We start from the raw sequence: 22,122 nt of genomic DNA, 5'->3' as shown, positions 1-22,122 counted from the left end.
GATTTGGTCGACGGCAATTGCTCAATTAAGTACTCGAAACCGGCTGCTAATTTGACATGGACTATTAATGGTATTGTGGTGCCACCGCATCACATAAAGACTTACCAGACTGAGAGACGGGAGCCCCGCCCCAATTACGGTTTAGGTAGGCGCGAGCCACGTGCAGTGATTTGTGCCGGTCGGGAATCGTGTTGCGCCAGAGCTGCTTACTCAGTGCACACGACCACCCGATCGCCCACAAGGAGCATAGGAAAGGATCGCATCTGGCCACCCTCTCCTGGGAGCCCCGCCCCAATTACGGTTTAGGTAGGCGCGAGCCACGTGCAGTGATTTGTGCCGGTCGGGAATCGTGTTGCGCCAGAGCTGCTTACTCAGTGCAAACGACCACCCGATCGCCCACAAGGAGCATAGGAAAGGATCGCATCTGGCCACCCTCTCCTGGGAACCCCGCCCCAAATACGGTTTAGGTAGTCGCGAGCCACGTGCAGTGATCTGTGCCGGTCGGGAATCGGGTTGCGCCAGAGAAGCCTACTCAGTGCAAACGACCACTCGATCGACCACAGGGAGCACAGGGAAGGGTCGCCTCCGGCCATCCTCCCCTCGGATCCCTACCCCCCTACCCCAGTAGCTTGTGAGTCGCACATCCAGGGGGAACGGCCACGCCGTCCAGTTTTGTTGGTATTTTCTCAGGGATCGGCTACGCCGCTCGTTTCGTTAGTATTTTCGCCGGGAGCAGCCCCGCCCTCTCCTATACCTTTCGGGTGCCGTGTTGCGCTAGAGCTGCCTACTCGGTGCAACGCGGATACTCTGGCCTCCTTTCCCCACAAATCCCCGCGGCAACTCCCCGTCCAGTTTCGTCCCAACTCCTTTCTACAAATTTAACTGTAGAGGACCCTGGCCGGACTGAGTTTTATCCCAGCCCATGAAAAAGGTCCTTACAGTTTGGCGCCCGAACAGGGACGAATAAGGACGACTATCCTTCAGGAGAGTTGGGTTTTTACCACCAACCGCATGGCCTAAAGACCCATGTCCAGTAGACGAGATTTAGAGAAAGATAGGAGACCGCAGGAATAGTTAGAGTAGGGGATCCCGTAACGCTGCGCCCGCCAATGCCAACCCACTCCCGGAGCGCCACATAGCCACGTGGTCTCCCACAAAGCCGTCAAGCGCATACCGCGCCCCGAGCAGCGCCAACAGAGCGGCCCAGCAGCGCCCAACAAGCGTCCAGCGATCGGCGTCAGTGCACCACCAGCGGCACCCACCCACGTGCCCACCAGGAGCACGCACAGCGCGGCCACCGCGCCCTCAGCAGCGTTAGACCCAGCAGCGTCCCGCGCCGTGCAGTGCCACCCACGTGGCCATCAGGTGCCCACAGAGCGCCACCAGCAGCGCCGACAGCGCCGGACACGTGGTCACCAGCCACACAACGAGCGTCACCAGGAGCGCGCAACGAGCGGCCCCGCGCCCTCCGCAGCGTTCAGCGCCCATCGGGCGGCGTCATTTGCACCACCAGCAGCACCCACCGGGTGCCTACCGAGTGCCCACCGAGCGCCACCAGTAGCGCCCACAGCAGCGCCCATCAGCAGCGCCAACCGCGCCGGATACGTGGTCACTAGCCACGCTACGAGCGCCACCAGGAGCGCCCAACGATCAGCGCCGCCGCTCACCAGCCGCACTCACCGAGCGCCAACGGGAGCGCTAGCCGCAACCACATCGGTCAGCCAGTGCCGCACGTCAGCAGCACCTGCCGTGCGCCCAGCGCCCAGTCACGCCACTAGGAGCGCTCACCAAGTGATCCCCAGCAGAGCCATCGGCAGCGCCACCGCGCGTATGCCCAGTGTCTCGGGAAAGAAAACGTCAGAGGACGCAGAATCAAAGCCAGATCCGGCAGCTGCCGGACTGGAAGAGGACAGGTTTTTCACCGCATCCGGGGGTGATTCCACGACCGCAAACATGGGGGTCAGGTGGATCGCCTACCGCCGGAAGGACGAGCTGCAGGCTCTGCTAAAAGAGTTTGGACTTGACCCGAACGGCCAAGTAGACGAACTACGACCACGATTGGCATCCTTCATCGGAGGAGGAGACCACAGCCCGGCTCTACGAGAGCGCTTTGCCGCACTGGAGGCAATATACCCGGAAGCACCCACCCAGAGGACGTCCACCAGTCGGGCCACCTCACCGATGCCCGGAATTGAGGATCACACGCTTCCCGTGCCCTGCTTAGGGAACCTACGGAAAAGCCCTGGACGGGAGATACCGGCCGCCAACCCAGCCGCCCATCTTCCGCACAGCCCTATATCCGCGGCAGTGTTCGCCGAGAAACTGCGAGGATGGGGCGTACTGTTTGACGGACAGTCAGACCCCGTTCATTTTATAGAACGCATCGAGGAAGGTGCCACTGCCTACAATGTGAGAACGAGTGACATACCGAGGGCCGTCATTGGACTTCTCTCAGGCCGCGCCGAAGGCTGGTACCGGGCATACCAAATGCACACCGAGCCATGGGAAACTTTCCGGAGAGAGTTTCTGGAGTTTTTCTTGCCTCCGCGGTACTACCAGAGCCTAGAAGATGCCATCCGGACCAGGCAACAACAAGTGGGCGAGCCCTTCAAAATATACGTAGTGGAATTACGCCTGATGATGCAACGCGCCAAGTACTCACTAGGCCAGGAGCTCGAGCGGATCTACGAGAATTTGATGCCGGAGTACCAGCTTTTCATACGGCGACATGAGTTCTCCTCACTAGAGGGGCTTACCCAACTGGCAACTGCGTTCGAAATCGCACGGGATCGAGACCCCGTTCGACATGCAGCCCTAATTCCAACCGCAAGCTGGAATTCCGGCAGGGAGAGCAGCGGAAGACCCACACCTCGACCCCAGAACTTTCTCGCTCCAACGCCCTCTGGACCCAGGAGGCCGGCGATATCCAACGGGATGATCGCCCAGGAAGCGGAACCACCGGTTGACGTCGGCCGAGCTTGTCACCGCTGCGGAGAAATTGGACACTTCACACGAGAATGTCGAAACCCACCGCTGATGTACTGCTGGGACTGTGGGAAACGAAGCATCCGTACCATCGACTGCTGCCGCCGGACGGAAAACGGCCAGGGTCGCCGCCCACGTCGGAAGCCCGCGGTGACCCACTCGGTGCTCCCCCATCACTAGATTCCCCACTCCGCCTGGCGGGGGGGCGAATGGTTGCCAATGTTACCATCGAGGGACAACCTTTCTCGGCAACAATTGACACAGGAGCCTCGCGAAGCTTTGTCAGCGAAGCGATCGCCAAGCGCTTAGACTCAGGAAGAAACAGCAGAGAAGTTCTCTCCCGCATCTCTCTGGCGGATGGATCCCAGAAAGAGGTGACCAAGGCCCTCCGGGCGCAAGTCGGCTTAAACGACCGACAGATCGGGCTGACGCTACTAGTCCTGCCAACGATCCTGGATGAAGTGATTTTGGGCATCGACTTTCTTTGCGCCATCAGCGCAACTCTAATCTGCGGGCAAGTCTGTTTGCAACTAGCCCCACCTGCCACCCGGAAGGTAGAACCAACCCCAGATACGCGGGGGACTCCTACGGCCGCAACCGCGCAATCCCCAAGGACACCCGGTACGCCGCAATCATCGCAAGGCACCGAGGGGGGGACCAAAACAGTCCCAAAGCCTGCTCCGAGGACTCACATAAAGCCAAACGCGCCAGTGCTGAAGACAAGTCCTGACCCCTCGGGACCCCCGTTGTCAAGGAACCCGTCAGGCGACACCGCGGGAACCTGCATCACCACGGATAACAGGTACGGCCTACAACCGCAGGCGGACGCCGCCACGGCAAAGGAGAAGAACCCGTTTCGACGCCCCTCCACGAGCGCCCTGTTGGCCACCACAACGGTGGAAACTCACACGCGCAAACCAGCCACCTCACCTGGGCCTGGGGAACCACAACGGAAAATCGGTGTATATCAGCTGCCAGCCCAGTCGGACGCAGGCAGCGCACGGAAGCACAACCCGTTCCGGAGCCACTGTCCCCACGGACACCTGGCCACTGTAGCGGAGGACCCAACCAGGCTACAGGTGACCGAAGAACCTCACGCCGAGGAAACCGCCCACTTTCTGCAGGAGGAGCTACAGCTTTTCGACGAGCTAAGCGGGCCAACGGAGATCGCCGAGCATACCATCACTCTCCGGGAGAATAAGCCACTAAAGCAGTGGTATTATCCAAAGAACCCCGCCATGCAGAGCATAATCAATCAGCAGTTGGACGAGCTATTACGAGATGACCGAATCGAGCCCTCCCGTAGCCCGCACAGTGCCCCGCTGGTGCTCGTGCGGAAGACGACAGGGGATATGCGGATGTGCGTCGACTATCGACAACTCAACGCACATTCCATACCCGATGCGTACCCACTCCCACGAATCAACCACATATTGGAGCGGCTACGGAACGCCCGGTTCATCTCAACGCTGGATCTTAAGAATGGATACTGGCAGATCCCTATGGCGGAAGGAAGCCGCGAATGCACGGCTTTTACCGTCCCTGGGCGTGGACTCTTCCACTGGAAAGTCATGCCCTTTGGACTGCATTCTGCCCCAGCAACGTTCCAGCGAGCCCTTGACAGCGTCATCGGGCCGGATATGGAACCCCACGCCTTTGCCTACTTGGATGACATCATCGTCATCGGGGCGACGTGGGAGGAACATGCCAGGAATCTCAGGGAAGTCTTCCGACGACTGCGGGAAGCAAAGTTTCGGCTGAATCAAGGCAAGTGCAAGTTTTTCCAGAAAAAGCTGGTATACTTAGGCCACTTGATCAGCGGAGAAGGCATCAGGACGGACCCAGATAAGATAGCTGCTATCCAGGGACTACGCCCGCCAACCAACGTCAAGGAAGTCCGTCGCCATTTGGGCATCGCATCTTGGTATCGACGCTTCGTCCAGGATTTCGCCTCCATCGTTCAGCCCATGTCCCGACTCCTCAGGAAGGGGGTCAAGTGGAGCTGGGAGGAGCCCCAACAGCAGGCATTTGAGACACTCAAAGCCAGACTAACGGCCGCACCGGTACTGGCCTGCCCAAATTTTGAATACAAGTTCCAGCTTCAGACGGATGCAAGTGATACAGGACTTGGAGCAGTCCTCACTCAGAGCATCGATGGAGAGGAGAAGGTCATCGCCTACGTAAGTCGACGCCTCGAGCGAGCCGAGGAAAACTACTCCACTACCGAAAAGGAGTGCCTCGCCATAGTTTGGGCCACGCGGAAGCTACGCTGCTACTTGGAGGGCTACCAGTTTGACGTGATTACGGATCACCTCGCTCTCAAGTGGTTGAACTCGATTGAAAACCGCACGGGCCGTATAGCCCGGTGGGCTCTGGAGCTGCAACAATACCAGTTTACCGTCCTCTATCGGAAGGGCAAATACAACGTTGTCGCCGACGCCCTCTCCCGACAACCCCTAGGGATGCTTCAGCTGCTCGCGGAACACGGAACTCAGTGCAAATGGATCCGGAGGATGCAAGAAGAAGTCCAGAGGCGCCCCGAAAAGTTTCCGGATTACACTCTGGATCACGGACAGCTGTATCGACACATCGGACACACCTCAGACGTGGGAAACAGCAACCCATGGAAGCTTTGCGTGCCTCGGGAGCAGAGACAACGAGTGCTGGAGGAATGCCACGACCACCCTTCTGCTGGTCACCTGGGCATCCGGAAGACTCGCAGACGGATTGCCCAACGATATTTCTGGCCGGGATTACATCGAGACGTTGTGCGGTACGTCACCAGGTGCTTGGTTTGCCAACAATACAAGGTGAGTCAACGCAAACCGGCGAGCAAAATGCTCACCCGCCATCCCACGGAGCCATTTGCGCTCGTCGGAGCCGACTTCGTTGGACCTCTTCCTCGGACCCGACGAGGGAATACCATGCTGCTCGTATTTATAGATGTCTTTTCCAAATGGGTCGAGATCATACCCCTAAAGAAGGCCACAGCCGCCCAACTGGAGTTTGGATTTCGGGAAAGGATAATATCCCGCTTTGGAGCACCCAGGACTTTGATCTGCGACAACGGCACGCAGTTCACCAGCCGCGGTTTCAAGACATTCTGTCGCACTAACGGCATCAAACTGGAATACACAGCTCCCTATTCCCCGCAGCAGAACCCCACCGAACGGGCAAACCGGACCATCAAGACAATGATAGCCCAGTACGTGGACCAGGATCACAGGACATGGGATCAGCTACTGCCAGAGATCTCGCTGGCCATAAACACGAGCATCTCAGATAGCACCGGTTTCAGCCCCGCCTACCTGGTGCAGGGTAGGGAACTCAGATTGCCAGGGGCCCTCTTTGATGTGGTCACGCCTGGTCTACACTCGTCGCCGTTGGACCCCACTGAGCGAGCTAAACGACTTCAGGAAGCTTTCCGCACTGCGCTGGAAACCAACCAGATGGCTTCTCAGGAACAAGGCCGCCACCACAAAAAAAGTTTGGATCCCAGTGGATCGTCGCCCCAGTCGGCTGGAGGGTAGACACCCACCAGCGACGACTGCCTACAGCCCTAGTCGCATCCATCCAGGAGCAGGATCGACGGAGGGTGCGCTACCTGCGCCAGATCGAGGGTCATCGGTTCCGAGTCACCATCACCGCCGGGCGGGAGGTGATCGTTTCCCTCCGCCATAATCACGCCGAAGAATGGGGGGGGTGTGAGGATGCGTGAAACACACCCTCCACATTTCGCCATTTCTATTCTTTCGGCCACGAAGGCATACAATTGGAGATTACGCCACGAAGGCAATTTATATAAGTTCAAACTAGAAGCTAAGCTTATCCGATTTAAATATTGCGCGCACCAGGGCTGGAAAACCACCCAGTGTTGGTCGACCGAGGGCCAACAGCTGATAGTGCCGATAGCGATAGGCGGGAGGTTCGATAAGAAACTGTGTTGGGAAACGAAGAAACCCGGCAAGCCGGGCTTACATGCGGCCGCAAGGGCGGAAGCTCGCTCTCATTCCCGAATGGCAGAAAAGGCGACCAGACCTAGGAGCGGACTTCAACCCGGAGTGGTACAGCGGCACGAGCATCGGCACGCCGGATCCAAAGACTGGGCATTCTCCTCACAAAACTCAGAAATAGGTCAAATTCAATTGACATTTATTGGCCAATATATATGTATATAAAAGGCCCTAACGGAAGCGAAGGAATATCGAGAAAGAAAGAGCAAAAAAGAAGAGCACATCCTCTACAGATAGAAAATAGTTAAAAAATCTATTTCAATGCCGACAACGACTATTCCGACCCATCACATGCAAATGGCCAACAAGTGGAGGACGAAGAAGGACTGTGGATTCCAGGGGTATGGACCCTTCAGTGGGCGTGGCTGCGTTTGCTGGATATCCTTGGTGCTCATACTCGTCCTTGTGCCTGATTTTATTGTGGCACTCAAGGATGTGTCGGTAATGATACCACAGGCGGTGAAACGTGGCAGCAACGCGCTGTTCACGTGTAATTACGATATGGAAAACGATACTCTATATTCGGTGAAATGGTATAAGGGCAAGCGTGAGTTTTATCGCTACACGCCCAAGGAGAATTCGGCTATGAAGGTCTTTGCCATGACAAGTGGTCTCAATGTCGAGCGCAACCTTTCGAATCAGAGCCACGTAGTCCTGCAGTCGGTGCCGCTGAATATTTCGGGAAAATTTACATGTGAAATATCCGTGGAGGCGCCCACTTTTCAAACGGCCATGGTGTCCGGCGAAATGGAGGTGGTTGAGCTGCCGGAAGAGCACACTGTGGTTACCGGGATACAGGCACGTTATCGCATCGGCGATTTGGTCGACGGCAATTGCTCAATTAAATACTCGAAACCGGCTGCTAATTTGACATGGACTATTAATGGTATTGTGGTGCCACCGCATCACATAAAGACTTACCAGACTGAGAGGCGGGAGCCCCGCCCCAATTACGGGTTAGGTAGGCGCGAGCCACGTGCAGTGATTTGTGCCGGTCGGGAATCGTGTTGCGCCAGAGCTGCTTACTCAGTGCACACGACCACCCGATCGCCCACAAGGAGCATAGGAAAGGATCGCATCTGGCCACCCTCTCCTGGGAGCCCCGCCCCAATTACGGTTTAGGTAGGCGCGAGCCACGTGCAGTGATTTGTGCCGGTCGGGAATCGTGTTGCGCCAGAGCTGCTTACTCAGTGCAAACGACCACCCGATCGCCCACAAGGAGCATAGGAAAGGATCGCATCTGGCCACCCTCTCCTGGGAACCCCGCCCCAAATACGGTTTAGGTAGTCGCGAGCCACGTGCAGTGATCTGTGCCGGTCGGGAATCGGGTTGCGCCAGAGAAGCCTACTCAGTGCAAACGACCACTCGATCGACCACAGGGAGCACAGGGAAGGGTCGCCTCCGGCCATCCTCCCCTCGGATCCCTACCCCCCTACCCCAATAGCTTGTGAGTCGCACATCCAGGGGGAACGGCCACGCCGTCCAGTTTTGTTGGTATTTTCTCAGGGATCGGCTACGCCGCTCGTTTCGTTAGTATTTTCGCCGGGAGCAGCCCCGCCCTCTCCTATACCTTTCGGGTGCCGTGTTGCGCTAGAGCTGCCTACTCGGTGCAACGCGGATACTCTGGCCTCCTTTCCCCACAAATCCCCGCGGCAACTCCCCGTCCAGTTTCGTCCCAACTCCTTTCTACAAATTTAACTGTAGAGGACCCTGGCCGGACTGAGTTTTATCCCAGCCCATGAAAAAGGTCCTTACAAAATGTATTGGTCTCGTCAATACCTATCGATTGATCCAAAAAAAAATTTGCCACGCCCACTCTAACGCCCATAACGCTTAAATCTGTATACCGCCGGTAGGTGGCGCATTTTAATCTCGCTGTGCTGCTTGCATATCTCCATTTAGCTGAGTAACGGGTATCTGATAGTCGAGGTACTCGACTATAGCGTTCTCCCTTGTTTTATGTTGGAACTATCTGAACTATCTGAACCTGAACTGGTGAGTTGTAAGGTGATCTTGAGGGTCGTATTATATTGTTTTCTAAAAGTTCTTCTATCTGTCGGTCTATTTCGTCTTTAAGTGCCATAGGATATTGGTAAAATTTTGAGTAAACTGGAGTGTCAGTGTATGTACGAATTTCAGCTTTCACATTTGTGGTGTAGGTCAGTTTTTCGTCGGGTTCAGCAAAGAGTTTTGGGTATTTTCGGAGGAGTTGGTTTAGTTCTATTGTTTGTGTCTTTTTAAGATGGTCTGTCCGAGGAATAATTAGGTTGACTGTTTCTATTTTTTCTTCTTTTATAGCTATGACTCTGCCGGATTTTAATGACATGGTTCTATTGTTGGTATCGATTATTGCTCCTAACTCTTTTAAACTGTCATTTCCCAATATGGCATCAAATGTATTTAATGTTGGTAACAAAAAGAATTTGATTTTCGTATCGGTGTCGTCGAATAGGTTTGCTATTTCATGGTGTGTGACTTTGATTTTTCCGTCAACCGATATGGCATCGAATGAGGATATGTTTTTTACTGGATTTTTTATGAATTTATGTAGGATGTAATTTTTATTTTAACCGGTATCAATAAGAATTTTTAGTGTTTCTCCACTCCTCAATTTACTTTCAAAATATGGTAATGAGGAGTTGGTTATTCTAAAAAATTAAGGTATGTGTAGTAATATGGGTATTCCTGGTCTGCCTGATCTATTGTGTCACAATAATCGGAAAGAGTTTCATGGTAATCGGTCGGGGTTTCCTCTTGAGTTTTTAGAGTTTGGTCGTAATCTTCGAGTGATGGTGATTCTTCTTTTACTTCCGTGGAAGTACCCGTAGCTGATTGAATATTAAAGTTCCTAGATTTTTTTCGTGGTTGTGGCTTTGCGGCCAAAGGTCGAGGGGGTGGTTGGCTTCCTGAAGGCCGGGCCGTTACATATGGGGCCACTTGTAAGTTCTGGTTGCCATTGAATGGTTGTCGGTGTAGATTATAATGTCTATTTGAGTTGGGTTGTGCAAAGGGAGTCTGGAACTGGGCGTTCCCTGTAGGGATTGACCATTGTGGCCAAATTGGTTGCATTTGTGGCACGAACCGTGAAGGTGCATTCTTGAAGGACGATTGTTGCCCTCTGTTGGTAGCGTGGTTAGCGCGGAATGCCTGATTCTCAAGCTTTAAGCATAGGTGCAATGCTGCCGGAAGGTCAGCAGGTTCTTTCATACCAAGTAGGCGAGATAAGTCGCCACGAAGTCCGCGTACAAAAGTGTCTAAGGCTTTGTCTCTATACATTTTGGTCATCAGTTGTTCTGCTTCAGGTCCTAATTCCATACAGCCTATTTTATTAAGTATCAGGGACAGATGTTTGTAGACCGCCTGATGGAACTCTTCTACAGTCTGATTAGTGCCCTGGCTAATCGTCGTCATTTGGTACTCAAGGGTTCCTATATCCCGTTTATCTGCGTAATGGAGGGTTAGACATTTCAAGATAGCATTCCAATTTAATGGAATGTTGTAGGATTCCAATGCAGTGTCTGCATTTCCCGTTATTTTGTTACGAATAGTGTGTAAAATACCAAAATATTTAGAGGTTCCTACAGTGTTTTCATATGCTTTTAGCACTCTATCGACTCCTTTTTTCCAAGAACTAAATTCCGCTGGATTTCCTGAAAATTTTCGCAGACTTTTTACTATGTCTGGTACCCTGTCTAGACCTTCGAGATTACCTCTATTTTCTAGAAAAATTTCTTGATTTGGGGCACATGCGAAATCAATCCCTGGATTTTGTGCTTGTCTTAATAAAACTGGTAATTGCTCTGCAAGTATTTGCCTGACGGCTGCCTGTAATTCTTCTGTTGCCATGTTATTCCTGTGTTGTTGTTGTTGAATTTCTAGTCTCTGAAGTTGCTGAACTAAATGAATTTGGTTTGGATTTACTTGCTGTTCTAAAACTGCGTTGGGTTCTTCTGGCTGTTGTTGTTCAAAATTGATAATGGGGGGTCTTATGAGATTTCGCTGATTGGCCATTTGTTTTTTTAAAGAAGGGGAATATTCATGGGTGTGTCTTACGCATTAAAGTAGTTTTCATTTCAAATATAATAATATTAATGTGAAATTAAATGGTAAAGGTAAAATTGTTGGGGGAAAAAAATGTTTAAAATTTTTAATATAATTTCTTAAATTGTAGTTTAAAATTTTAATGTTTTTTTTTAATTTTAATTTGGTGCAATATTATTAAATTTTAATTTTGTGCAATATTATTTATGTTTGATTTTATTTGGATTTCAATTTTTAAATTTAATTTTAATTTAATAATTCGAGTTTGATAATTTTTAGATTCAAATTTTAATTTAAACTTTACGTCTTTTATTGATTTGTAATTGGTTGCTGCAACGCACCGGAATAGAGAATGTCCTGCGGGCTTGCCTGACAGTACTTGTAGTCCACCGATGGATCAGCAATTATTTTGTCGACCGGTTGTCGTCCTCAGCTTCAATTTTATTATGAAGGAGTTCCTCTGATTCTGACCTGAGTGGGCCAGCGGAGTTGCACTTAATAATTTTCCGCACGGATCGAACTTAATCAGATGTCCCCGCGTTGCACTTTAAAGTCAACGGAGTTGCACGGATTTATTAGCACTGATCGAACTTAATCGGATTTACTCGCGCTGGTCCCTGTTCGGGCGCCAGTTAATTTCCAAATAATTAAAACTTCAAAAATTGGATTAAGATGTCTTATTTATTCGAGATACAAATCGGAACTACTCTACTCTACATAGCGATCCCTATTTAAAGCTGTGGGTTGGGGCAGCGACGTTGGCTTCGGCGGCAGCGGCGCTGGCAGCGGCGTTGGTAGTGTTGACAAAATTGCTTGGTTGCAGAATCTGCAGGGTCTGCAGAATTCGTATTCCGTACTTAGTTGCGGCTGACCGGATGCTCGTGCTTATGTTATTGAACTTTATGTTATTGAACTTTATGTTATTGAACTTGGGCTGCAACTTTGTGCTTGACAATGTTGCAATATTTTCGGAGAAAAATATGCGGAAATATTGCTGTTGCTAACTTATATACATTGGAGGGTCCTTCTACCTGTTACGTACTTTCCGATGAATCTGGTATTCCCTCTTTCTCTACGAGTAAAGGGTTTAAAAATGTAAGAAAAATTTAACTTCGACGTTCTCGGTACTCTTGGAAAACCATTTATATCGGATCGGATAATTAATGTTTAAATAATACAAAGACCGTTATATTTCGATTTTGGTAAGCATGTACAGTATTTAATTAAAATAAAACATTATCTTTATTTTTCTGTAATTAGTTTTAGTTTTCTCAAAATTGCATTTTCTGGCATGGTGCTACTCGGCCCATCTTCTCCAAAGTAACCAAATGGAAGGACAGTGTGCTGAATGATATCAGCTAAGTGTTCAAGAATTTTGTGTACCGTCGCTGTCATTGGTAACCAAGAATATTTATCAATTATAATATCCGCAGTTTTGTGGCAGAAACTTTGAAAGTTGGAAGCAACTATTAACAATTGGCTTGAGAGACATTAAAATAATCCTCAAGTGTGTAATGAGCCTGAGATCTATTCCCGGCGAGCTGTGTTTCTATCATTTGTGCTGCCTAAGCCCCCAACTTATATTTTGACTAAGCAAAAAACCCTTTTTGTTTCTGTTTCTTTTTGAAATGGCTGTTAGTAAATTTCTCATGTCAGCGTTGGACAAAGCCCTTTTAAGAAAAATAAGCCGTTTTTAAATAAATAAAGTTTTGGGTCGTCCAAATTAACTGTCTCACTAGTGAATATTAAACAATTTTTTTTTTTATTTCTGTTTTTAAATTTTACGTGTTTACTATTACAATATTATAGGTCGACTTATTTTATATTCACTGCTCTTTACTTTTCACTCGTTTCAACTGCTCGATTCAATTCTCAAAAGCGGACTTCTTGTGAGATTTCCAAAAGTTTTTATATTAAATTATTTAACATCATCTAAAATTTCAAAGACCTTAAAATTGAGTTTGATACGCACAAAAAAGATGAATGTTTAGGCAACGCTCGATGTTCTGAACTGATAAATGTGGCAATTTGTGTTGGTTAATAACTTTAAAACGTGACTTTTTACAACATCGTGTCTTAAGTCTAATATTGAGAAATCATAAGGGCTATATGTGCACTTTGAGAAGTAATCCATATCGTTAGAGCTGTTTTTGAGAAATCAAAAAAGCTTTAAAAAATCGGAATAACAAATCTTTTGCCCGTAATTCTTAAGCGGTGGTATTTAGACAAATTATATTAGAAAGGCGTACAAAGTATTTCAAAATGTCTTTTAACGACATATGGTTCACAATTTACGGGTTTACGAAATGTAGCTACTTATAGCTGTTTTCCCGCCAAGAAAGCGAGTTTTTCCAAAAGTGGTAGAACTAAAGTTTCTTATATCAAGCTGTTTAACATTGTCTACACTTTTCAGGACCCAAAAATAAAAAGAAATCTGCTAAAACATTTTCTGGGTATAATTTTTGAACGCTTTTTCTCCCAAACCAATTGGTTTATTTATAGGTACGCAATCCTTTTAGTTTTTGCGATACCTTTCGATATATGTAACAGAGATTAGGCAAGCAGATCTACTAAAGGCACACTGGTTAACAGCAGCAGAAGTCGAACAGCAGAGTAACAGCAGCAGAAGTCGAACAGCAGAGTAACAGCAGCAGACGTCGTACAGCAGAGTAACAGCAGAAGGAGTAGAAGAAGTAAAAGTAGCAGCCGAACAGCAAAGTAAGCAAGAGAGAATTGAAGCAGCCGAACGTGTGTGGAAAAACAGCGGAAAGAAGCTGCATTTATCCAGCAGTTTAATAAAAGCCATTTGTTCTTGAAATTACCTGTGCACCGCGAAATACTATTAGTAAACCGTATTCAATAATATCTTACATTTGCAGGCTCAACCAGTCGCGAATTGCCAGTGAAAAGTGAGAAAATGCGCAAGCCGCATGTCTCAGAAACAGTTAGCCAATAAAGCGAGACATAAAAACAGTTTGGTGTCGCACAGCTCAAAAGCCGCCAGCAGAGAAAACAAGACTTCAATCGGGAGGAAAGAAGATCAGAAAAAGAAAACGGTATTTTTAAGCAGGCTAATAGTAAAGGTATTGCGCAACAGAAATTTTAAGACAAGTTAAAAGGAAGGATGAGAAAATGGAAAAATACGAGGGCCCAAGTGGATCAGGGACAGGTGGAAACTATCGCCGAAACGATACAAACGTCTTAGAAGGAAACACACAGACGCTCCCAGATCTGGTCACGCTAAAAATTAGAGCCGATGAAATTGACAAAAAAAAATGATGCGAAGCTGGTAGTGGAAAATTTAGCCAAAATAATTCCTGAGCTCAGTGGAGAAAATATGTCAGTGCAGCAGTGGTTTAATAACTTTGAATTAAACGCTGAAGCATATGGGCTTAACGACAAACAGAAATACGTACACCCATCTTTTTCTGGAGTCTACAGAAGTGTACGAGTCAGCTGCGTCACCAACTTATAACGGAATTCGAGTGCGATCGCGTCCGGATGAACGCAGAGATCTCGGAAACTATAAGAGCTAGCCTATTGAGCTAGGCAAGTTTGTTTCAGCAATATGCCACGCCCACAAACCGCATAAAACTGTGGCTCCTACAGTTTTGATGCTAGAATAAAAATTGTAACTGAAATGTATTGTTCTCATCAAGACCTATCGATTGACCTAAAAAAATGTTTGCCACGCCCACTTTAACGCCCACAAACCGCCCAGGCCTGTGACGCCCACAATTTGCATGGTAGATAAAAACTTTTAACTGAAAAGTCTTGGTCTCGTCAATACCTATCGATTGATCTAAAATTTACCGCGCCTACTCTAACGCCCATAACGCTTAAATCTGTCTACCGCCGGTAGGTGGCGCATTTTAATCTCGCTTTGCTGTTTGCATATCTCCATTTCCCTTTGGTCCCTTTAGCTGAGTAACGGGTATCTAATAGTACTCGACTATAGCGTTCTTCCTTGTTATACCCGTTACTCGTAGAGTAAAAGGATATACTAGATTCGTCGGAAAGTATGTAACAGGCAGAAGGAAGCGTTTCCGACCCCATAAAATATATATATTTTTGATCAGGATCACTAGCCGAGTCGATTTAGCCATGTCCGTCTGTCTGTCCGTCCGGATGAACGCTGAGATCTCGGAAACTATTGGTCCCTTTAGCTGAGTAACGGGTATCTGATAGTCGAGGTACTCGGCTATAGCGTTTTTCATTGTTTTTTTTAGATTTTTATGTTCTCAGGTTAAGCCCGAAATGTTCTTAAACTGACACCATTCGTTCGGAACCCAACCCTAAAGTTTCGGTCACATTTTACGAACGACCGTTCATGAACTGTCAACAAACGGGCTTACGCACTTTTTGACAACGTTAATGTTAACTAATGTTTGTTTTGATCATGGCGTGTGGTGCATTAGATATGGGAGTGGATGAACTGAGTTAAAAAATTGGTTTAAAAATAAGTTTGTTTTTGTGAGATTGAAACATAATTCTTGAAGACCTGATTTGTTAATGAAAACCAAACAGAATGATAAAGTTTATGTTAAGGTATGTCTTAAGGAGGTGTGATAACATAAATTAAGAAATGAAAATTGAATTTCGTTGTGGAAATATTTGTTTGGGTTGTAAAAATAAAAGGTTGTTAAAAAAATAGAAATAAACAGAAAGCAAGAGAGAAACTAAAAATATAGTCCTTTATACACGAGGTCGTGTTAGAGTCAGTATGGCCATGTCGGCGATTGGTATATCTCAGTATAAGGAATGCTAGTTTCTTGGAATGCTTGATGTACGGCGCTCGTCCTCAAATTTCGTCAAGAAAAAAGATGGGAGCAACAGGGTCTGAGTGGACTATCGCCAGTTGAACAAGATGGTGTTAAAAGATTGCTTCCCCGTTCCAATCGTTGAAAATGTGCTTGAAAAACTGGATAATGCAAAAATTTTCACCAAAATGGACTTGGAAAATGGTTTCTTCCACGTTCCAGTAAACAGGGTTCATAACGAAGGAGGGCCTCTTTGAATTAAATCGAGCGCCTTTCGGTTTTTGCAATTCTCCAGCAGTCTTACTCCGCTTCATAGGTCATGTATTTCAAAAGCTCATAAATTAAAACATTCTGGACCTTTACATGGACGACATTGTTATACACGCCGAAACTGTCGACGAATGCCTGGAAAAGCTAAAGAAGGTTTTAGATGCAGCAGCTGAATACGGGCTGAAGATGAAGTGGAAGAAATGCCGATTCCTGCAATCCTCAATATTACTTTTTGGGACATCAAGTTGGAGGCGGAGAAATTAAGCCTGGACCGGAGAAATCCGAAGCCATCAGAAAGTTTCCAATGCCGCCAAACATCAAGGCGGTGCAGTCGTTTTAGGGATAAACTGGTTTTTCCGTAAGTTTATAAAAACTATTCACTGATCGCAAAACCATTAACGAATTTACTGCGAAAATACGTTAAATTTGAAATGGGTCTGGACGAGCAGCAGGCGGTCGCCATATTAAAGGAAGCGTTGGTGAGCGAGCCGGTGCTAGGACTCTACCGCAGGGATGCAAAAACCGAGATACACACCGACGCGTCGAAGGATGGGTTCGCAGCTACGCTGTTACAGTGGTATGAAGGACAATTGCATCCGGTCTTATTCTGGAGCAAGAAAACCTCGGAGTCTGAAGCACGTTAGCACAGCTATATACAAGAAGCCAAAGCTATTTTTCTCGCATGCAAAAATTTTAAATCATATAGCCCTTGGTTAGAAATATGAACGACTTGGATGTGTGGACTGTATGTAATTTTATTCTTGCCAGTTGCGAAGCCTATTTGATACTGATCTGAATTTCACAAAAAGACGCCGACGTAGCAGCGTTGCCAGAATCGAAAAAGTATATATATATATGTATGTCGGTATTCTGTTCCATAGGATAGAGATGGCATTATGCGCCTAAATATGAGAGGTTATTAAAGACTGCAACCGTTCATGAACATCCCGGCCCGCCCTGAAACACAGTTTCTGAACTGGGCAAAACGGCAATCTTCGTGATTGGCCTGGTCATCTCTCCTGTTTAGGTCTTCAATTTGACTGCTTGAACGAGGTTGTGCTTCCCTGGATAGGTTTCCATAACCCGTGCGGTGTGCCAAGATGCTGGTGGTGTATTGGACTCCTTAAAGAAAACTACATCACCAATCGAGAGGTTGGGTGTTGAAGTGGTCCATTTCGGACGTTGTTGCAGAGTAGTCAAATACTCCTGATGCCACTTATTCCAGAATCCTTGAAGCATAGCCTGGATGCTTTGCCAATATCCTAATCGGCCCACAGGGATGTGGCTTAAGTCAGGATCTGGTACGGTGGATAACGGTCGCCCAATTAAGAAGTGATAAGTAGTTGTCTTCGGTATCAGATATGTAGCATAAGGGGCGTGAATTTATCACTGCGCTGATTTGAGCAAGCAAGGTGCGCATTTGTTCGAAGGTGAGCGTTGAGTTTCCGATGACTCGGCGCAGATGCAGTTTGACACAGCGAACTGCCGACTCCCATTTCCCTCCCCAATGAGGAGCTCTGGGGAAATGTGTACCCACTGAATTCCATCATCCGCCAAAGTGGATGTGACGATGTCCTTGTGTCGTTGTGATGAAAGCAATTCTTGCATTTCGTTGAGGGATCGCTTAGCTCCAATAAAGTTTGTTCCGTTATCGCTGTAGATTTTGCTACACTTGCCACGTAGGGATATGAAGCGCCGCAAGGCAGCCAAGAAGGTTTCTGTTGTCAGGTCTGTGACAAGTTCCAGGTGTATGGCCGATGTGACCATGCAGACGAACAGGCAAATTTAGCCCTTGCTGATACGTGGCTTCCGAACTTTGGCATCCTTCAGAAAGATTGGACCTGCATAGTCGCAACTAGTATTGACAAATGAAAGGGCTTGAGTGACACGCACGCTGGGTAAATCAGCCATTTGTTGTTGGGCGGTGTGGTGGCGTTGACGAAAGCAGGATAAACAGTCGTGTGTTATTCTGCGAATGAGATTACGTGCTCCAAGTATCCAGAATCTTTGACGAACGATTACAAACAGGGAAGAAACGCCAGGGTGAAGATTTACTCGGTGCTCGTGTTCCAGGATCAGCTTCGAGATTCGGTGCGTTTTTGGTAGCAAAACTGGGTGTTTTGCCTCTCGTGACAACTGCGATTGGTGCAGTCGTCCGCCTACCCTCAGCAAATCGTTTTCGTCTATCATTGGTGCAAGTTTGACCAGCTGCGATCGGTTCCTTAGGGGTTTCTTGGCAAGGAGCAATTGATAGTCCACGTGGAAACAGTGCTGCGCGTGTTTTATACAAATGATCCGTGCTGCCTTGATCTCTTCAAATGTAAGAGCTCTTGAGGCCCTATCACAGGACGGGTTTTGTGTGCGTTAAATGAATCGCTTCACATAGGCGACAATGTGAACGAGCTTGAGCCAAGAAGAAACTCGTGCGATCAGCTCATCCAGTGGATGAACCTGAGTTGCAACAGCCACTGTAGCCAAACAGTTGGACTTGACTTCTCCTTGAATGCGTTTGTCTGAAAGAGATAAACCAAAACGTGAATCGTTCAACTTTACCAGGTATTGATCCTGGTCCCGTAGCCACAAAGGTCCATTCCACCACAAATGGAAGTCGATGAGGTCAGCAGCCATCAGACCCCTGGAAGCACAGTCAGCTGGGTTTGATTTGGAGTCTACGTGCCGCCAGGCCTTCCTAGGAAGAGTGTCAAGGGTTTCCGAGGTTCTGTTTCCAACAAAAGTCTTTAGTTGGGCTGGTGCATAGGATAACCAGGAGAGCACTATTGAGGAGTCGGACCAGGCAAAAACAGTTATGTTCTTGTGGCGTAATGCAGAAGAGATCGAACGAATGAGTTGGCTTAGAAGAAGTGCTGCGCAAAGATCCAGGCGTGGCAAAGATTGTTGTTTCAGTGGCGCCACCCTTGTCTTTGCAGCCACAAGGGATACCGAGATGGATCCGTCGTCATTTGTAACTCTGCTGTACACCACAGCAGCATACGCCTTGGTTGAGGCATCCGAAAATCCGTGAAGTTCGATATTGTCTGCGTCGTTGGCAATGAAGCGTGGTAATTGGAATTTTTGTAGAGTGTCTAGATCTGCTCTCCACATCAGCCAGTTGTCCGCTAGTTTAGTTGGGAGTGGGTCATCCCAATCCAAGTATAAGAGCCAGAGTTTTTGGAAAATAATCTTAAACTGTATTACAATTAGTGCTAAGAGTCCGAGAGGATTAAATATCCTGGAAACGTCGGACAAGACTTGTCTCTTTGTGCAGTCAGGATTTGCTGCTAGACCAATGTTGTACGTTAGAATGTCTTTTCCAGGATCCCAGTATAGCCCGAGAACTTTAACTGGCGACGATTGTGCGTTGGTATCATCCTTTTGTATGAATGAGGTATTAGATACCCATTTCCCGAGTTCAAGATTTGCGCGCGACATCAGCTGAATCAACTCGTCTCGGTTTCGACGTAGTTCATCCTCATTGTTTGATCCAGTAAGAACATCATCTACATAAAAATCCTCCAGTAGGATTTTTGAAGCATTCAAGTATTCGTCTTGATGATCTACGGCGAGCTGTTCCAGGACTCGTACCGCCAGGAATGGTGCACATGACGTTCCGTAGGTGACAGTGCACAATTGGAAATGCTTGATCGGATCAGATGGATCCTCTCTCCAAACGATCTTCTGATAGTTTCTCTGCTTTTCGTTTACCCATATTTGGCGGAACATTTTAACGATGTCCGCCGAGAATGCGAACTTGTTCATTCGAAAGCGTAGGCACACAGCAAATAGATCGCGTTGGATACTGGGCCCTGTGAAAAGAGTGTCATTTAAGGCCTTACCGTTAGCGTCGCGAAAGGATCCATCAAAGACCACTCGCAGTTTTCGGCCTAGCACTGGGTGGTGGGGAAGAAAGAAGTGATTCCCAGTAGCGCTTTCCTCTGCGGACACAGTACGTATACTTTATGCGGGAGTATATCAACCTGGGACAAAGGCGTGAGGTGCATAAAGTATACGTACTGTGTCCGCAGTTGCTCGTTTTGTTGTAGTCGTCGCTCCACCGATTTGAAACGTTTGAGAGCTCCATGTAGAGTTTCTCCGAATTCAGGACTTTCCGTGTTGAATGGAAGTTCAACGACATACTTTCCGTTTTCATCGCGGCTGTGGGTGGCGAGAAAGTGCTTCTCGACCTGATCGTCTTCCGGTTCCAATTTTGTGTTGCTTTGAACGTTCTCCAGTTCCCAAAACTTCTGAAGCGTGTTGTCGATATCCATTGTTGTGGTTAGTGCAATAGCGTTGCTTGAGTTCGATGTGATGAGTGAAGTGATAAGGTGATTCTGCCTAGCACGTGGGCATAGACAACCAAACGATCATCGGATATGCGTGACTTGATTTGCAGCGTGCTGCATCCCCTTGTCGTGTCTGCTTTTACGGAAGAGATTCCCGTAACCAAAATGCGTGATGCCGACCGTGTCAGTCCGAGAGCTTAGATGCAACGCTCAGATACATAAGACAGCTCTGATCCTGTGTCCAATAGAAGACGGCATGTTACGTGGTCACCTTTTGAGTTTTTAACATACACCATAGCAGTTGGTAATATGCTTCGTTTGAATTCCGTTAGATGTGTAGATTTTGCAGTGCCTTGTGCACATATCACCCTAGTCAAAATTATTTTCACAACACACAATTATTTGCACATCCCAACTTCTTTTAGTTGTTATTCTTGTTGTTGTTAAACAATATCCCTGAAATAAATGTTATCGCGTAGCTTGATCTATACTGAAGCAACACAAAAAGAAATGCGAAAGATAGCGGTTCATAAGATAAAGCTAAAGGCAAAAGAAAAAAAGCTTATCAGTTGTCAAAAGTATTTGCACACGTTTTCGGTGCGTCAAAATTATTTTCACAATGCAATTTCGTCATTAGTATTTGGTTTGCAGCGACAAGTGGCGGTTCGTTTGCTCTAATAAATTCAATTCAGGGAAAATTCAATTAAAATAATCAATTATCTTTTACATTCATCCAAACAAAATGCCTAAATCAAGGGAGTTAACCCTTGAGCTCCGGGCTGAAATTGTTACTTAGTTTAAAGCCGGTATTTCAGCAGCTGAAATCGCTGAATTGTATAAAATTTCGCGCAGAAATGTCTACTATTTACTAAAAAAGATCAATACAGCTGGCACTTTAAAAAATAAGAAAAGATCAGGCCGAAAACCTGTGTTGGACCAAAGACAATGCAGGCACTTACTAGGAGTTGTAGCGAGCAACCCAAGTGCAAGTCCAGTAAAAATTGCCCAAGAATCAAAAAATATAATTGGAAAACAAATAAGTGATTCTACACTTCGTCGCAGGCTAAAAGAAACTGATTTCAATACATATGTTGTCCGCAAAGTGATTGACATCACACCAACCAACCGAACAAAACGACTTCAATTTGCATTGGAATATATTAAGAAGCCTTTTGACTTTTGGTTTAATGTTTTATGGACGGATGAGGCTGCATTTCAGTACCAGGGGTCCTACAGCCATCATTTTATGCATTTGAAGAAAAACCAAAAGCATTTGGCAGCCCAGCCAATCAATAGGTTTGGTGGTGGCACAGTCATGTTCTGGGGATGCCTTTCCTATTATGGATTCGGAGACCTCGTACCGATAAAAGGAACTTTAAACCAGAACGGATACGTTCGAATCCTTAATGACCATGCTTTTATGTCAGGAAATAGACTTTTTCCTGCTTATGAATGGATTCTTCAGCAGGACAATGCTCCATGCCACAAGGGTAGGATACCGACCAAATTTTTGAGCGGCCTTAATCAGGCGGTCCTTCCTTGGCCCCCACAAAGCCCAGACCTAAATATCATCGAAAACGTTTGGGCTTTTATAAAAAAATCAAAGAACCATTGATAAAAATAGAAAACGCGACGGAGTCATCGCTGAAATTGACGAAATTTGGTCAAAATTGACCCTTGAATTTTCCCAAACTTTGGTAAGGTCAATACCTAATAGACTACAAGCTGTCATTGATGCCAAAGGTGGTGTAACTAAATATTAATAATGTATTT

General features: G+C 47.4%; 3 protein-coding genes across 3 annotated transcripts; 1 reads left to right on the top strand and 2 right to left on the bottom strand.

Annotated features, from left to right (window-relative positions):
- The first annotated feature begins 6,974 nt into the window (after nucleotides 1-6,974).
- LOC118879637 (uncharacterized) lies at nucleotides 6,975-11,910 on the top strand. The gene is made up of 3 exons (XM_065868901.2): nucleotides 6,975-7,959; nucleotides 10,318-10,455; nucleotides 11,777-11,910. The coding sequence occupies exons 1-3, from the start codon at nucleotides 7,260-7,262 to the stop codon at nucleotides 11,908-11,910; spliced, it is 972 nt and encodes a 323-aa protein (XP_065724973.1). The 5' UTR covers nucleotides 6,975-7,259.
- A 5,182-nt stretch (nucleotides 11,911-17,092) lies between these two features.
- LOC139352306 (uncharacterized) lies at nucleotides 17,093-17,836 on the bottom strand. Its single transcript, XM_070994387.1, has 2 exons — nucleotides 17,603-17,836; nucleotides 17,093-17,416 (listed from the first exon to the last, which is right to left on the bottom strand). The coding sequence occupies exons 1-2, from the start codon at nucleotides 17,834-17,836 to the stop codon at nucleotides 17,093-17,095; spliced, it is 558 nt and encodes a 185-aa protein (XP_070850488.1).
- A 597-nt stretch (nucleotides 17,837-18,433) lies between these two features.
- Nucleotides 18,434-20,334, bottom strand: LOC136117843 (uncharacterized). The gene is made up of 3 exons (XM_065868900.2): nucleotides 20,081-20,334; nucleotides 19,934-20,001; nucleotides 18,434-19,872 (listed from the first exon to the last, which is right to left on the bottom strand). Exons 1-3 carry the CDS (start codon nucleotides 20,332-20,334, stop codon nucleotides 18,434-18,436), a joined length of 1,761 nt encoding a protein of 586 aa, XP_065724972.2.
- Between the last annotated feature and the right edge of the window lie 1,788 nt (nucleotides 20,335-22,122).

The sequence above is a fragment of the Drosophila suzukii genome, chromosome 2L, assembly GCF_043229965.1.
Source record: "Drosophila suzukii chromosome 2L, CBGP_Dsuzu_IsoJpt1.0, whole genome shotgun sequence".
Taxonomy (NCBI): domain Eukaryota; kingdom Metazoa; phylum Arthropoda; class Insecta; order Diptera; family Drosophilidae; genus Drosophila; species Drosophila suzukii.
Note: the sequence above shows the minus strand (reverse complement) of the source record. Positions and strands in the feature narration are given on the sequence as shown.

Coding starts and splice junctions, on each gene's coding strand:
- LOC118879637 (XM_065868901.2), top strand. CDS start 7,260: ATGCCGACAACGACTATTCCGACCCATCACATGCAAATGGCCAACAAG. Junction 7,960..10,317: donor CCGCCCCAATTACGGGTTAG/GTAGGCGCGAGC, acceptor AATTCCATACAG/CCTATTTTATTAAGTATCAG. Junction 10,456..11,776: donor GTTTATCTGCGTAATGGAGG/GTTAGACATTTC, acceptor CCCTATTTAAAG/CTGTGGGTTGGGGCAGCGAC.
- LOC139352306 (XM_070994387.1), bottom strand. CDS start 17,836: ATGGTCACATCGGCCATACACCTGGAACTTGTCACAGACCTGACAACA. Junction 17,417..17,602: donor CGGATGATGGAATTCAGTGG/GTACACATTTCC, acceptor CTGATACCGAAG/ACAACTACTTATCACTTCTT.
- LOC136117843 (XM_065868900.2), bottom strand. CDS start 20,334: ATGGATATCGACAACACGCTTCAGAAGTTTTGGGAACTGGAGAACGTT. Junction 20,002..20,080: donor AACGAGCAACTGCGGACACA/GTACGTATACTT, acceptor CTGTGTCCGCAG/AGGAAAGCGCTACTGGGAAT. Junction 19,873..19,933: donor TAGGCCGAAAACTGCGAGTG/GTCTTTGATGGA, acceptor CTCTTTTCACAG/GGCCCAGTATCCAACGCGAT.